Source organism: Megalops cyprinoides, chromosome 12 (genome assembly GCF_013368585.1).
Source record: "Megalops cyprinoides isolate fMegCyp1 chromosome 12, fMegCyp1.pri, whole genome shotgun sequence".
In the NCBI taxonomy this organism is placed as follows: Eukaryota; Metazoa; Chordata; class Actinopteri; order Elopiformes; family Megalopidae; genus Megalops; species Megalops cyprinoides.
In genome coordinates, this window is record NC_050594.1 from 21462045 (window position 1) to 21476398 (window position 14354).

General features: G+C 43.1%; 2 protein-coding genes across 2 annotated transcripts in view; one reads left to right on the forward strand and one right to left on the reverse strand.

Moving 5' to 3' along the window:
• nid2a (nidogen 2a (osteonidogen)) overlaps positions 1 to 7338 on the reverse strand; it is a 28381-nt gene extending 21043 nt beyond the window's left edge. Inside the window, exons 1-4 of the mRNA XM_036542344.1 lie at positions 6977 to 7338; positions 5392 to 5694; positions 1780 to 2021; positions 736 to 1310 (exon numbers count right to left, since the gene is read on the reverse strand). Of these exons, the coding sequence (XP_036398237.1) occupies positions 736 to 1310; positions 1780 to 2021; positions 5392 to 5694; positions 6977 to 7183 (1327 nt within the window). The 5' untranslated portion in view covers positions 7184 to 7338. The remainder of the gene's footprint in view (positions 1 to 735; positions 1311 to 1779; positions 2022 to 5391; positions 5695 to 6976) is intronic.
• Positions 7339 to 9222: 1884 nt separating this feature from the next.
• On the forward strand, positions 9223 to 11275 carry LOC118786476 (prostaglandin D2 receptor-like). Its single transcript, XM_036541535.1, has 2 exons — positions 9223 to 10058; positions 10901 to 11275. Exons 1-2 carry the CDS (start codon positions 9255 to 9257, stop codon positions 11183 to 11185), a joined length of 1089 nt encoding a protein of 362 aa, XP_036397428.1. The 5' UTR covers positions 9223 to 9254; the 3' UTR covers positions 11186 to 11275.
• The last annotated feature ends 3079 nt before the right edge of the window (positions 11276 to 14354 follow it).

A 14354-nucleotide genomic window follows, 5' to 3' on the forward strand; every position in this document is an offset into this window, starting at 1 on the left:
TACTTTGACAAATTTACTGGCTGCGACTGACCTTCCTTTATGTCACAACATCTAGTCAGCCAATAAGCGGAAATCAGTGGTGAGCACATGTGGCTCACAGCATAGCTCACATTAGGGTTACAGTGCATGGCTACAGCAGCAGTTGGAATTGTAAAAACCTTCATTGAGTAACCAGTTCGTTGATGGTTGCTCACTGTTCGGCTGTTTGTTTTTCCTCAGAAAAAACATCTCATCGTTCCTGAGAACTGCGCAAAGTTCAGCGGCCAAGTATTAAACAAATGTCAGCCCCTAAGGCATCTGTTCCTGGCTTTGTGACTCGAAGTCTGGATACTGCATTTCCTCATTCCTCTATGTGAGAGGAGAGATCTGCATTGCTAACTAGCAGTTAATCCCCTCAGACCTGGCCCTTAACAATGACCAGTGCAGCAGGCTGATGTAACGCATTCCAGATGAACTTTCCAAGGAAAATTAGGAAAGAAAAACCCAGCTCCAATAAATCATAGCATCAACACAGTCTGGGTCTAAGAACATTGCCCCTGCAGACATGAACTCGGTTAAACTGGAGTGTCAGGAACATCTTTCATCATGGCTTTTAAGCAGACAGACAGTAGAGGTAAAACTAGGGGGAAAAGGAGTTAAGCAAACCAAATCAAAGGGAGAGGTTTGCCATCTGTGAAATCCACTGCATCACAATCAGGGAAGAGGGCTCCCCCGTATGCATGCTGAGTCACTTACCACCTGTGTCGAAGTCTACGTCCTCGTCCACACTGACCACCTGCCGGTTGGGAGCGTGTGGAGGTCTGATCTCCAGGACAGGGGTCTCCTCTCTGCCAGGGTACGCCTCCAGTAGTGGAGGCTGTGGCTGGTTGGCATCCTCTGGTGGGAGGTTACGGGGCTCTGGTAACGGGTACTCCCCGGGACCCGACGCCGGGGGTGACGGGGGCAAGGTGTCCGGGACCTGAGGGTCAGAGGTCAGCGGGAGGTCCCCGCCGTAAGGCTGAAGGTGCGGCTGGCCCGGCAGGGCTTCCGGCTCTGGGGCCCCGATGACAGAGGGGCGGAACAGGGTGGGAGGGGGAAACTCGGGGTCGGGCAGGGTGGTGGGGTAGTCGTCGTCCGTGGGGTCGTAGAAGCCTTCGTCCGTGTCGGTGTACTCCTCTGAGTACTCGGGGGTGGTGCTGCGCTCGCCACCGTGGACCACCGTCGCCAGAGTGGGCACCACGCCACCCACAGAAGCAGGAACCACATTCTGGAAGGAGTAACTGTTGCCTATGTGGAAGAGCCATACCCCAGGCACTCCTGTGTTCCCCACCCTGAGGACAACAGATAGAGAGAGACACATGGATATCAGTGTGTTTACCTGGGAGTCATTATCAGGCGATCAGTGGGCTCAGATTCTAAACCTGTTTAACAAAGTATTTAGCCTCAACTGCTTTCACAAAAACAAAAATCAAATTATACCCAAATTGTTTAAATTAGCAACATATAACATCTGATGTAAGTGAATTGTTTAGAAAAATCTCACTTTTAAGTGGCACTCCAAGCAAACTATTCCAGTGGCAAATTACCATCATCAATATCATTCTAGTTTTTTTTCACTTGGTTATCTGGCAACTCAAGTCAATGTCAGGTTATTTCATTACTTCTTAATTTTTTATTTTTTCTTATTTTACCAGAAACATAATACTACACCAGATCAAGCCTGCCAATATAAGCCACCCATCAAGGACCTGAATCTTCAGTCAGGTAAGACGTGTATCTAGTGTGTGAGTAGGTACTCACTGATAGAGGTTTTTGACGCTCTGCTCATTGCTGGTGACACTGTAGTAGGGCCCTTCTGTGCGGGAAAAGATGAAGAAGGACACCTCTCCTCTGCAGAAGCCAACGCGGGCCGGGAGCTCCAGCTGCACATTGTAGGACTCCTTGGGCCGCGTCCCAAAGAACTGCAGCCCATCCTCGGGGTACAGAAACAGGGCGTAGGAGTCCCTCTCATCGTACGCCAGAACCACCTGGAAAGTGTTCACCTGTCGAGCGGAGATTGTCACCGTCAGCCACGGAATCTCTTGGATTTTACTCATTCAGTTCTAATGCTACACTTACATTAGGTATTATCTAAATATATTAATACATTAATAATACTTATTCCCTTAGCAAATCCAAGGACGTGGCATGGCTTATATTTTACTCATGACCACCTGATCAATGCTCAAGAGCGAAACATTCCATTCAGCAGCCACGTCTATCTTTTCAATGACAATACATCACACACCATTTCTCACGTTCAGTTACATCTCTGTTAGGAAACACTGGTGTTCCCTTCTTATACACTCCAGCATGCATTTGACCACCTTGCTCATCCTCTGAGCTGCCATTAGCCGTGCACCATATTTCTTTCTTCCTGATATATGTAAAAATCGTTCACAATGTACACTGCACGAATCCCAGCCAAAGGGTCAATCTCATATTAGTTTTACAAATGTGGCCCTGGTTTCACAAGCTGGCATCTCAGCAAATGCACACGGTGGGAATGATTCAGTGTTTCTACATATTTGTGGAGGCTTTCAAAGCTGCCCTTTTCTCTCCCTCCCACTGTTTTTCGCACCCTGTTTAAAGGCGGCCTACACTCCAGTGAAGCCATAATTAAAAGTGGTGGAAGAACCACTGCGGTGAAGTCCCGTTTTGTGCAGTTTGTTATATTGCTACTCTGCCTTCAGTGCCATCTAATTAAACCCTGAGAACATGGAGTTTGGGCACGTGGGATTTGTCATTATTTGTAAAACATGACAGCCTTACTGTGTGGCCACCCACTGCCACCCCAACTGAGGTTAATGTAATTTGTGAACAAAGGAACATATCATACCATGAGCCCCTTCCCCCACCTCTTTCTGAGTATCTGACTCCGTGTGAAATGCCCTCCTCAATCCTAGTTAATCCCAGCTCCCCAAAATGGAGCTATCACCTCTACACTGTCAGTCCCCCCCACCCCCCAGGGGACTGCTGCATCTGGCTTTGAGTGCCATAGTCCCCCCTTCCCAAATTCCACAGCACATCCCCTCCCCCCCATCCCCACCCCCACCACAAAGCCTCAAACTTTAATTACAGGACCACACTGCCTCGGAGCAGTACAGAAACACGCCCATAAACAAGATTGTTTAAAGATGTTGTTGTAAATAATTAGGCTCCCACGTGTAGCCAGGCCCGGATGGGACAGAACAGGCCGGGTCCAGCCGGGGATGGCACTGCAGGGCACGACGGGTGACCGAACCCAGACCTGTTCATTAGGGATTTTAACTGCTTGTTTGTTTAAAGAGGAACAAATCCGCAAGATCTCGCTAGATGATGGACATCTGTAGGGCTGGAGACCTGTGGCCAAGCTGAGTTAATGCAGGTAAGAGGGATCATCCAGAATTTTTCCTCCGCATCCACTGCAAACTCTCGGCCAGCAGATCAGTTAAGCCCCATCCAAGCAAACAGAAAAACAAAGGAAAACAAAACCAAACACAGGGTCAGGCCATCTTGAGTCCAGAACCTCTTCACTTCAACTGCTGAGCACTCCACTATAACCTGCAAGTTAATATTTCCACAAAACAGTTATTAACATTTTTGAATAAACACACGAGGAACTGATATGTGAGTCAGCAATGACTGGGACTTGAGCTCCAGCCAGGAGCCCTTCTGTTCACTCTCGAAGAGGTGTGTGAGAAGAGTCTTTTTGAGACTTGTGAAACAGACGCTCTTGTTTGTTTGTTGCTAGCGCTGGAGCAGCAGCAGCTGCAGACAGACTGACTGCCAACCTGCACTATGAGTCTAACAGGCACTGCCAACGGTTTGGAAAAACACAGGGCTTTTGCTTTACCCTACCAGTTGACTGGCTTGGTCATTTTACATACTGCCTTTATTTTCCACCCCCAAAATAGATACAAGTTTCAAAGAGTGTTCCTAACCAAATCAGCACACAAAAACCCACACAGTGTACCATCTAGAAAAGTGTCACACAAAGCAGCAATTATGTTTTGGGAATGTTGCTTTTAAAAAAAGTGTTCCAGTTAAATTTGACCCATTTGTCAGCGAAGAGGGGACCTTTTGATCACTTGGACTCTAAGGATTAAACATGTGGATGTGTTTCTCTAGAACTTAGTTACCAGTGCAGGGGTGCTTGGCTGAACAAATAAATAATGAAAGATAATATTTTCAGTTCAGTGCAGCTGTCTCCTGACTTGCCCAGGAATGAGCCTAAATGCCAACATGAACAACAGAAAAGCCTATTCATTTCAGCGCATTAGAATAAACCGGCGACACTGAACATTCTGCCCCGTGTGCTCGTCTACATCTGGGCTGAAATCGATCCATTTCGCTCTGGACCCCAGGAAAACAACCCCAGACCTTAATGAATGATTCACCTTCTTGCAGACACTTAGCTTTTCATACCACTGAAGCTGTTCAGGATTGCCGTCCTCGCCCTGCTAACAGCTGATGTGTTTAAAGACCATTATCTGAGCTCATGCTGAAAGACACACCACAAATGTTTCCAAATCCTTTGAGAAATGGTGCATGAGCCAAAATATCCAAAACATCCACCGACTAACTTGGAATATGACTATCTGGCAAGATCTACACAAGGAAATCTTCAAATCTTAAAGTATCATAGATGGATCTTAACATTCAGGAAATATGTATATATTAAACTTGCTTGACAATGCAAGTAGATCCTGTATAAACATTTACAAGTATAAGGTTATACTTGCCTGCTTCAGACAAATACCTGTGTGTGCTGCAATGGCTCACAATAGCTTGCCTGTATGCTTACGTGCAACACAATGCACTTCATTTAGTAGATTAGGTAGGGAAGTCCTCCACTATTATAAAGACTTCTGGCAGCAGCTTCACACTAATTTCCCATTAAGAGCACAAGCCTTGCCATTAAAAGTACCACCACATGTTTTGCTCCATAGAACTGCTCAAGCACTTATGTAGTGCTTTACAGTATGAATGTGAATAGCCTTTTCTAGGATCCTGGCACATCAGAGAAATATAATTTCAAATGAATTTCCTCCCCGAAAAAAGGTTTTCGGCAGTGCACTAAAACATTGGCCCTAAAACCAGATTGGGTCAGAATTGCACATATCTTCCATGGTTTTTTCTGTGCATTACCTGAGGAAAGACCATGGCTCCCAACAACAATACCTTTTGAAGGCATTCAGTAATCCCTAAAGATGGACGTTGTGTGCCACCCTCCAGTGATGGGGGGTGGGGCGGAGGTGGGTGGGGATACTGCTGATGACCTGTACTGATTACCTCTGACCCATAGGAGAGGTTAAAACACAGTTTAAGAGTCCAGCCCTCAGGGGTGCACAGAATGGACACCCAGTAATGATGACGGACGTGCACCCTTACCCTATTGGACGGCCCCGAGTTCCGGGTCACCTCCTCGTAAGCCCCCACATTCTCCCAGGTGGCGATGACAGCGTAAGAGGGCGTGAAGCGGGCCGCTGGGAAGCCGCGGTTCACCTCCTGCGCGATCCGGTTCAGCACACTCGGCGATTCCTCCAGTCGGTAGTAGATGGCCCCTCTCCCATTGCTGGTATCAATGTCAGCCAGGAAGGGCGCGATGACTGGGAAGTCAGTGGGGAAGCCGTCATCCACATACTGTTTCTCCATTGGGAGGTCCTGGGTGGATATTATTCCATTGGTGGCCACCTGGGGGTAGAAAAAGCAGGCATTGATTACAGATGCAGTTAGTCAGGACAATTTCATAGACATGTCCATTCATTTAAACATGGCTAACAGTTCTGTACTCAGTTCTCAGCACACTAGTCTGACAACACTGTCTCTGTTTCTTTCAGTGTTTGTTTTGAAATTCCACTTATTCTGACGTTCATAGTTAAGCATACTGAACCTCTGTGAGATGTTATCTGTCGATACTCCAGAAACTACTTTTCTTTCTCGAACACCGAGCTGTTAAAATATTTCTGGAATACAGCTAAAAATTTAATCTGATATCATGCCTTCAAACGTATTGGTAACTTCTTTGAAACGTAAATGCTTCACAGTCAAGATACTCCAGACTGCACTATATAAAAGTTTTAAAATGTGTTGCTTTGTAAATGTGTTACATCTGGTGCAAGGTAACCATGACAGTTTTACTGTTCCAACTCAACAGTTTAAGTACTTTTGCAGGTTTTCAGTACAATACCGCACTTGATCTTTCGACACAAGCCAACAGATTCGATTAGTCAAAAGAATGTTTTATCGGAGTTGCTTCGTGGGTAGCCTCTTTTGGCGAATCCCACGGCGTAATTCAATTTAATAATGTTCAACAGTTACAACGGAAATAAGCACAGCAGGCTGGGGAGAAACAATAACAGTCCGCAACGCGTTGCCTTCTCACAGGTTATTCTGGGTCAAAGCGGTGTAAGCGTTTGAGCCGTTTGTGAGTTACGCGTTCCTTATGTGAAATAACGTTTCCACTTTCTTTTTCATGAGCCTTGGTAGACGTGGTTCTTCTTTTGGTCAAGGCTTCAACATAAATGAAATGATCATACACTAAAACCTTGAAAATCGAATCAAAAGTGTGGTCGTTTTCAGAAAGGCAACCTGTTGCTTCAGATAAATTCACTTTCACATTAATGTTTGCTCTTCGGAACACAAGATACGAGAGCCATTTGTCCATTTGATTATTTTGTATTTGCATACCGAAATGATCACACATAGGCTACGCCTGTTTAAAATTCTCGTCCTCCTGTCTATACAAAGTTCTTCCTCTACGCATCATGTAGATTTTTTCCACAATTAGTGGCCTGTCTCAACTTTTTTCATTTAAGCGCCGTTAAATATTGCACGAGTCATCTTTAAAAACGTGATATGCGAACAGTACATTACATCATATCATATCACCGCTGACTTCACCAGTAGCTGGTAACAAGCAATTTCTACAAGATACAGAATACAGAAAATGAAGTTTCTCATTCGATTGACTTACGTATAAATCGCTGAACTGCGCCTCATAGAAAAACATTGGCTTCTTCAGCGCGAGTGCCTTGGAGGTCTCATCGTCCCCCTCTTGCAGAATTAAATCGCCGTTACCTGGCCCATATGGGAAAATATCTTTCCTTTGGATTGCTGTTACAAAATGGAAAGTCCAGGAGAGTTTGAGAAATAGTATTGTCAATTTGACCCACATCTTCATTGTGCGTCTAAAATCTACGCTGCATTGATCTTAGGGGGGAAAAGCGTATGCCACGCTGCGAGAAAGGGGGGATTCGCCCAGCAATCGACAAAGCTGATAAGAAGCAACAGGGATGTCAATATCTATAGGAATTTCAATCCACATCAACTTCTACCTCTGACCCAAACGCCCTGGAAAGTAAAGGGGCGGGATCTGGAAGTGCAGAAGACCATGATTGGCTACACTCCTCTTGATTGGCAAGACACCGGATACCATCTGGTTTTCATTTTCAAATTTTAGTTTTTTTTTTTTAAAGATCACTCACAAAAGAGTTTCTCATAGCTCTCCAGTCCGCCTCAACGTGAACAATTTCCTTACTCGGTCACCATAGGAGTGTTGCGTCTTTGAGACATTTGAAATTATTGTATCAGTTTCCGCCCTTTACAAATAGGCTACACGTATTGTAACCTTTTTTGTGATTATAATGTAATCGGTTCGCACTGCATGTCCAGCAAATATTCCTCTGTCACGTCATAGATACAGTGTTTCATTAAGGCAAAAAAAAAAAAAAAAAATCTATAGAAAAATGTGAAAAAACGAATTTCTTTTCTGAACATTTCATGTTCCCAACTAGCCCAACTGATGACAATCAGTGGTCTGGGCAAAATTAAGTTATTCGATGCTCAGTGCATTAAAATTTGAGAGATATTGTGTTGAATTGCCTGTTGGTATCTAATAGCAAACACGAAATGAACATAGCCTATTTTTCGGTTTGTTCTGTAACAGCTACAGTATAACACATGTTGACTGAATTCAACTGGAGGTCGTTTAAAAAGACCCCGAGTCGCCTTATAGGAAAGATTTACATACGACCATGACCAAATGACCAAAAATATGTTTCCACAAGAATGATTTTATGTAAAATGTTAGCATGCATGTAGATATCTAAAATAGTTTTGCGTCAGAGGTAAATGTCTCCACTCCATGTTTTATTCTGCATTAGACCTATTTGCTGGCTAATTACTGGAGGCGTAGTTCGCGTTACGCATGGAGTTATTTACATGGCGGAAGTGTTTATTTCTTTAAAATATATCTCGCATAAGCTTGTTATTATAAAATTGTCAGTGGTTTTTACGGTTTTCTTTATGATACTCACTAAATGACAAAATCATGGATTCTAGATCCTTATCTCACCTCAAAGAAGAGTAATTCAATCTATCTGTGGTCCGCTGCGCCACCCTGTGGCACCCTACTTCAAAAAGTTGTTAGGATAAAACATGGGAATTTGGTAAAGTGAAAGCATAGAATTTGTTTGAAACAGAAGCAGCCGATTTGCACTGTTTTTAAGTACCATAAAACCAAGTACCATAAAAGCAGCATCGGAACAAGGAAAGGTCAACAAGAGCACAGAATGAAGCCTTGACCTCGCAATGAGCGGATCAAGCTGAATAATTTTACAATGCCACACGATGGCATCCTTCTCCAACAAAACGGTTGCTGATGCGGCGCTATAATGGACTAGCAAATAAATTACTACTACTTCTGCCACTACCACCGCCACAGCTACCACCACTGCTATTATTATTATTATTATTATTATTATTATTGTTGTTGTTGTTGTTGTAGTTGTTGTTGCTGCTGCTCCTGCCGCTGCCACTATTGCCATAATACTACTAATAAGTAGTAATAACAACAATCACAGCGGCAGAAATACTCATTCGTCACAAAAAAACCTCGAAAAACTGACCATAATAAACACAGGGCGGGACTGGGGTAAAACACTCAACCTACAACGTGATGCGCTGTCGTTTTACACAGTATCTTGTCGATGCATTCAATCCGATTTAAAATTTTATATGCAACATCCTTTCATAAAGAAATTCGCTTTTTTGCTGAAGATATTTCACGGCAGCTTGCTGGTGGTTTCGGGAAGTAACACAACGATTTGATCAAGATGTTTATCTTGCACATATTATTTGAGCATGCTCACATCCTGAGAGACGCCGCTAAAATATAAAGGTCGACACGCCAACAGTCACATGCGCTGCAAAAGGCTTCGCTTCACTTAGTGGCATCAGAAACAACACATAGGATGGACTGCAACAACAGCTGCACTATCTCAGACCCGGGTCACAAAGACCGGTGGTGCGTCGTGTGCCCGGCGATAGCCCTTTTCATAACGGGGTTGATTGGTAACCTCATAGCTCTTTGGATTATTTACCGACACAAAATAGTTGCCAGGAGCAATCCAGTTTCTGTTTTCTATGTGCTGGTATCGGGACTGGTTTGGACGGACCTGCTAGGCAAAGTTTTACTGAGCTCGATGGTACTCGCATGTTACTCACTTTCCAAGTGTCTGATGGACATAAGTGAGTATCTGTGTCACACCTTTGCGCTGCTGATGTCCTTCTTTGGCTTGTGCTCCATGCTGATTTTGCTGGCAATGGCTGTGGAGTGCCTGCTCTCCCTAGGATATCCTTACATGTACCACCGATACGTTACGCGGAGGCGAGCTTTGCTGACTTTGATCAGCATCTACGCGTTCTCAGTCCTCTTCTGCCTGATGCCATGCTTCGGCTTCGGAAAGTACAGACAGTACCTGCCCGGTACCTGGTGCTTTATCAGCCTGAACGAGTCAGAAGGGATCGGCAAGGCTTTCTCCCTGATATACGCCACCTTCTTTGCGTTGGCCATTCTTGCCGTGGTCATTTGCAACTTGCTGGTGAAAATCAACCTGATGAAGATGTACAGGCTCACCCGCTCGCAGAGCATCTGCAGTGCCTCTTCGAGAGGGGAGACCCCTCCGTCGCAGGTTCGTCATCCTGAGGAGTTGGATCACCTGGCTCTCCTAGTGCTCATGACCTTGATCTTCCTCGTTTGCTCCATTCCTATTACGGTACGTCTTGTCAGTTTATTTTAATGCTGAATGTTAGTTTAATGGTTTCTGTCAGGTAACCGCACGCATTTAGGCTACGTTTTTGAATCCTCCAGTTTAAAAGTTGGGAGGTGGCGGAAGAATGTCATAAAAGCGAGCACAAAATTTTCAGTTTCCAAAATATGGGAGATAATAGATTTCAAATAGCTCTCTTTGTCCTGTTCTTTGTATTCAGTTCTCATTGGAAGATGTACGTAATAAAGAGTGATGATACTATCTCAATTATGAGAATTTGCACTTAACTTAAAACAGCCTTTGGGAATTGTAGTATTTGGCCCGCAACACCATCTGGTACGTTATCGTTTGTTTTTGTAATGGCAAGTCCAGTAAATGTAATTACACGTTTTACTAAGCTTTTAGCGTTTTTACACTTGTTTCCTTATTTTAGCTGACAAAGGAAAAGTGTGAACAAAAGAGGGAAGCTGACCTTCATAAAACATTTATGCCAGTCCTTTTTGTTTTTGCTTTGATAGGCACGGTGGTGCCAAAAGACGAATGCATGTTTACTAAGGGAGTTATGATAGTGCCTCTCTTGTATGATAGTAAATATTTATTTTCGTTATCTCGTGTCTTTTAACGTTAGGACAAATGTGTGCTAGTTGATTGGTGAACACTTTTTCAACTAAAGTATCATAGTACAACTATCTGAACCATCAGAACCATCAGAATAAATGTAATTGGCAGCTGTGATTACGAACTGCTTCATTTATACGTCTTTCTTTGAATGACTTGTCCGATTTACAGGAGGGCTTAGTCTTCGGCTCACCGTGCACTTGTGTAATATCTTTCCCTCTCCGCCTTAGGTCAGGGCGTATATTAGGGCCTTTTCCTCATATGACTGTGTGGAAGAGGAACAGCGGGACCTGTCAGCAATGCGCTTCCTCTCAGTCAACTCCATTGTGGATCCATGGGTTTTCATCATTTTCCGCACCTCATGTTGTCGTAAGCTAATAAACAAACTATTTGCCAAACGGCGTTTGTCACATGGGTCTCGGAAGAAGGACACTACTTGTCGCCGCCTTGGGACAGTCACGGAAACGACGGTTACACCTTGTCCGGCCAATGGTGTGCAATTGTTGGAAACGTAGGCAGTGAAAGCGAGTCCAACTGTACAGAAAGTTCGCCAATTTAACTAATCTAACGCTACTCCAGTACGCAATCGTAATTTATTTGGCTTGTACCAGCTCTCACAGGAGATCAACACCGACGCTGAGGTTATTCATTCATAAATTAATGAAACTCTGGTTTATTGACTCCATACAACAATCCCTCTCAGTGGCAGCCGAGAAAGCCCTGTTCTCTTGACTGTTTTGTACTCAAAATTGCTTAATGTCAAAGAGCGCATCAAGAGAAGAGAGAAAGGTATCCTGGATAAATGTAAGTGGAGAGAGCTACACTGGCATTAGCGATGTCACTTGTGGTGGCTCTAGGAAGATAATCACACCCTTGAAATATCTACGCTTCATACCTAGAACTAGCAAAGAGGGCTTACAAATGTTTGGGATTGCAGTGAAATCCTCTACTGATCTTATGTCTGGTCAGAAAATTAGTTTCATTCTAGTATAAAATCACTCATTACATTATTGTCAATCAGCAGGGGCTCTGAAGAGCAACTTACATAGGTTACAATTTTTACATGTTATTGATTTATAGGGCTGGATGTTTACTGAGGCACGTCTGGGTTAAATACCTTGCCCAAGGAAAGGGCAGCAATTTCCCAACAGGGAATTGAACCAGCAACTTTTCAGTTACAAGCCCTGTTCCTTACCACTATGCTATACTGCTACATACTTAACCAAAGCAGAGCTCTGTACGCCCTGATAGAAAAAGGTCTCAAAGTTTTATTCCTGTTGAGTTTAATAAAAAAAAACAACAAAACAAAAAAAACTAGCATATAATCAACGACCAGTCGATTATTGAAGCAATTGCAAAATGTACTGCTGACCATATCTTGGGTAATTGATCTTACAGACATATACTGTATAACATAACACAAAAGCAAGCTTCTGATAAAATAAGCTGTTAATTTCTGAAAGTGTATATTGTTACTTTTGGAACAAATATAAAACTAGAAAGCAAACATGACATATTTGGTTATGATTGGTTCCCATACTGCATACCCTTTAGCAGGGGCGTTTCTAGCCTTTGAAAAGATGTGGGGCTAAGTCAAGTTTGCCTAAGGCTTGTCTTCTTTTTTTTTTTTTTTTTTTTTTTTGAAGGGAGATCGGCATCGGTAGGTTGGGGAGATTATATCTACCTTTATAATAAATAAATATTATCACACCTTCGGGCGCTGCAAGTCAAGTTCCACTCTGTTACACAGTCTAGTCTGTTGTTTTGCTATGAACACCTCCTTTTTCAGGGCGAAAATATTCGGGGCTAGGCTTAAAATATTCAGGGCTATAGTCCTGAAAGATCGGAACTAACGATGCCACTGCCCTGTTGTACTGAAAATGAAATTAAACAAATGTACATGGTTAGTTTTTCAACATGTTTCTTTTGTGTTGTTGCTGTTGCAAAATATTAAGGTTCTCTTGATTAACATGCAGCGTAACCTATTGCTCCTGATTATCCTGATATTAGATATTTAAAGTAATGTACCTATTAACATACCACTTTCTTCCCGCATCTCAACTTTTTGTTTCTTTGGGATTTTTTTGGGAAAAAAATGGCCCCTATAAGGTAATTTTATATCCCATGGATTGAAAGCCACATTGGAGGCCTTTCCCACCACATGTTAAAATAGCTCCTTGACCGCATCATCTGGACGCGAGGTCCTCACAAGCTCAGCCAGTTCACACAGACAACTTCATTCCGACTGCACTTGTAAAAAAGAATTTGTCTTGCATGAAATATTTCAAGTTCATTTTGCCCTTTGGGGAGTCTGGTCAATGCTTGATTAAAAAACAATCCAACATTCTTGTGTGTCCCCATGTTTGATTAAAGATGACAATAACAGTGTCAGAGAATACCACAAGCCTCAGTTCACAACAGCTTTGTTCATGCCTGTCTGTCTGCACAACCATTTCAATTTTATCTGTCTGTAACAGTGAAGACAATACAATATATCCTCTCCACTCTGGCCCAGGCAAGTTACATATTTTCCCAACCTCACGGCTTGGTCATCTTTGTATGCTATGACATACCAGATTTCCCTCACAAGGTGAGTCAAGGTAACACATAATTTAGGCAACCAGGGTATATTAGTAGTATTCATGCTATGTTTTGTGATTAACATGCATGTCATATGATATACAGAATGATTTGAAGGAGTTTTGAAGGGTGCCCAAGCAGCTTCGTCAACAAGGTGCTTGTCTTGAATGCAGGCTGCAGCCCAGAGTCAAAACTGCCCATGTCATCTGCCAACAATAATTGGGAGCACAGAGTGGTGGTACAGAAATTTCATTTGTTCCACCGCAGATAGGGATGGGTATGTTGGCCAGCGTTTCTTTGTATCACCATTTTCAGTCACCCCATGATCCCATCAGGTTCCTGTGAGTTGCTTGCATAATGTCAGTGGAGTACGGTTGGTTCCCACTTCACTGTGGTGAGCTGTGACTCATCTGGTCTCAAATACCATCTGTGTGCATGCGTTCATCTTCCTTCTGCAGTTCTGTGTGACTGCAGAGGTTATCGCTACTGAAACAAGCCAAATGTACAATTGGTAAATAAGGCTGACAGAGCAGCAGGGTTGCCTAAAGAGGAAAAGGGAAAAGGCATTCTTATAATCATTTAAAATTATGACATTTCATCCAAATCAAGATGGGCTAATGTATAAAAATGTGCCTGATCCAAAGTAGGGGATAATCTCAACAAATACTTGTCATACAGCTTAGATGTATCAAGTGGCTTCCTTTGTTTGCATTTAAGCATGTTTCTATTTGCTTCTCATTGGCATGCAACTTCTCATGGGAGCTTCTGAAGTTATTTAAAGACTGTCATGTCCCTTTGCCAATGTGACACATTAGACTGTGTTACACTGTCTCCCGTGTACCCACACAACAAACGACATGATGTTTTTTGGCTCCTTACATTTCTAAAATGCAAGCAAAACTTTCTGCTTTCATCCAAGCCGGTATTTTTCTGAGTGTTTTGGGTAGTCACCACTGTTCATTCTGTTGCATTCTATTTAGTTTTGATCCCGTGACCATGATGATCACAGTAACAACATGTTTGTGATAAATTAGGTATAAATATTCCTAAATAAACACCTCTTTACTGATCTTTTAGTGGATGCCTGACAAATGAGGTATGAAA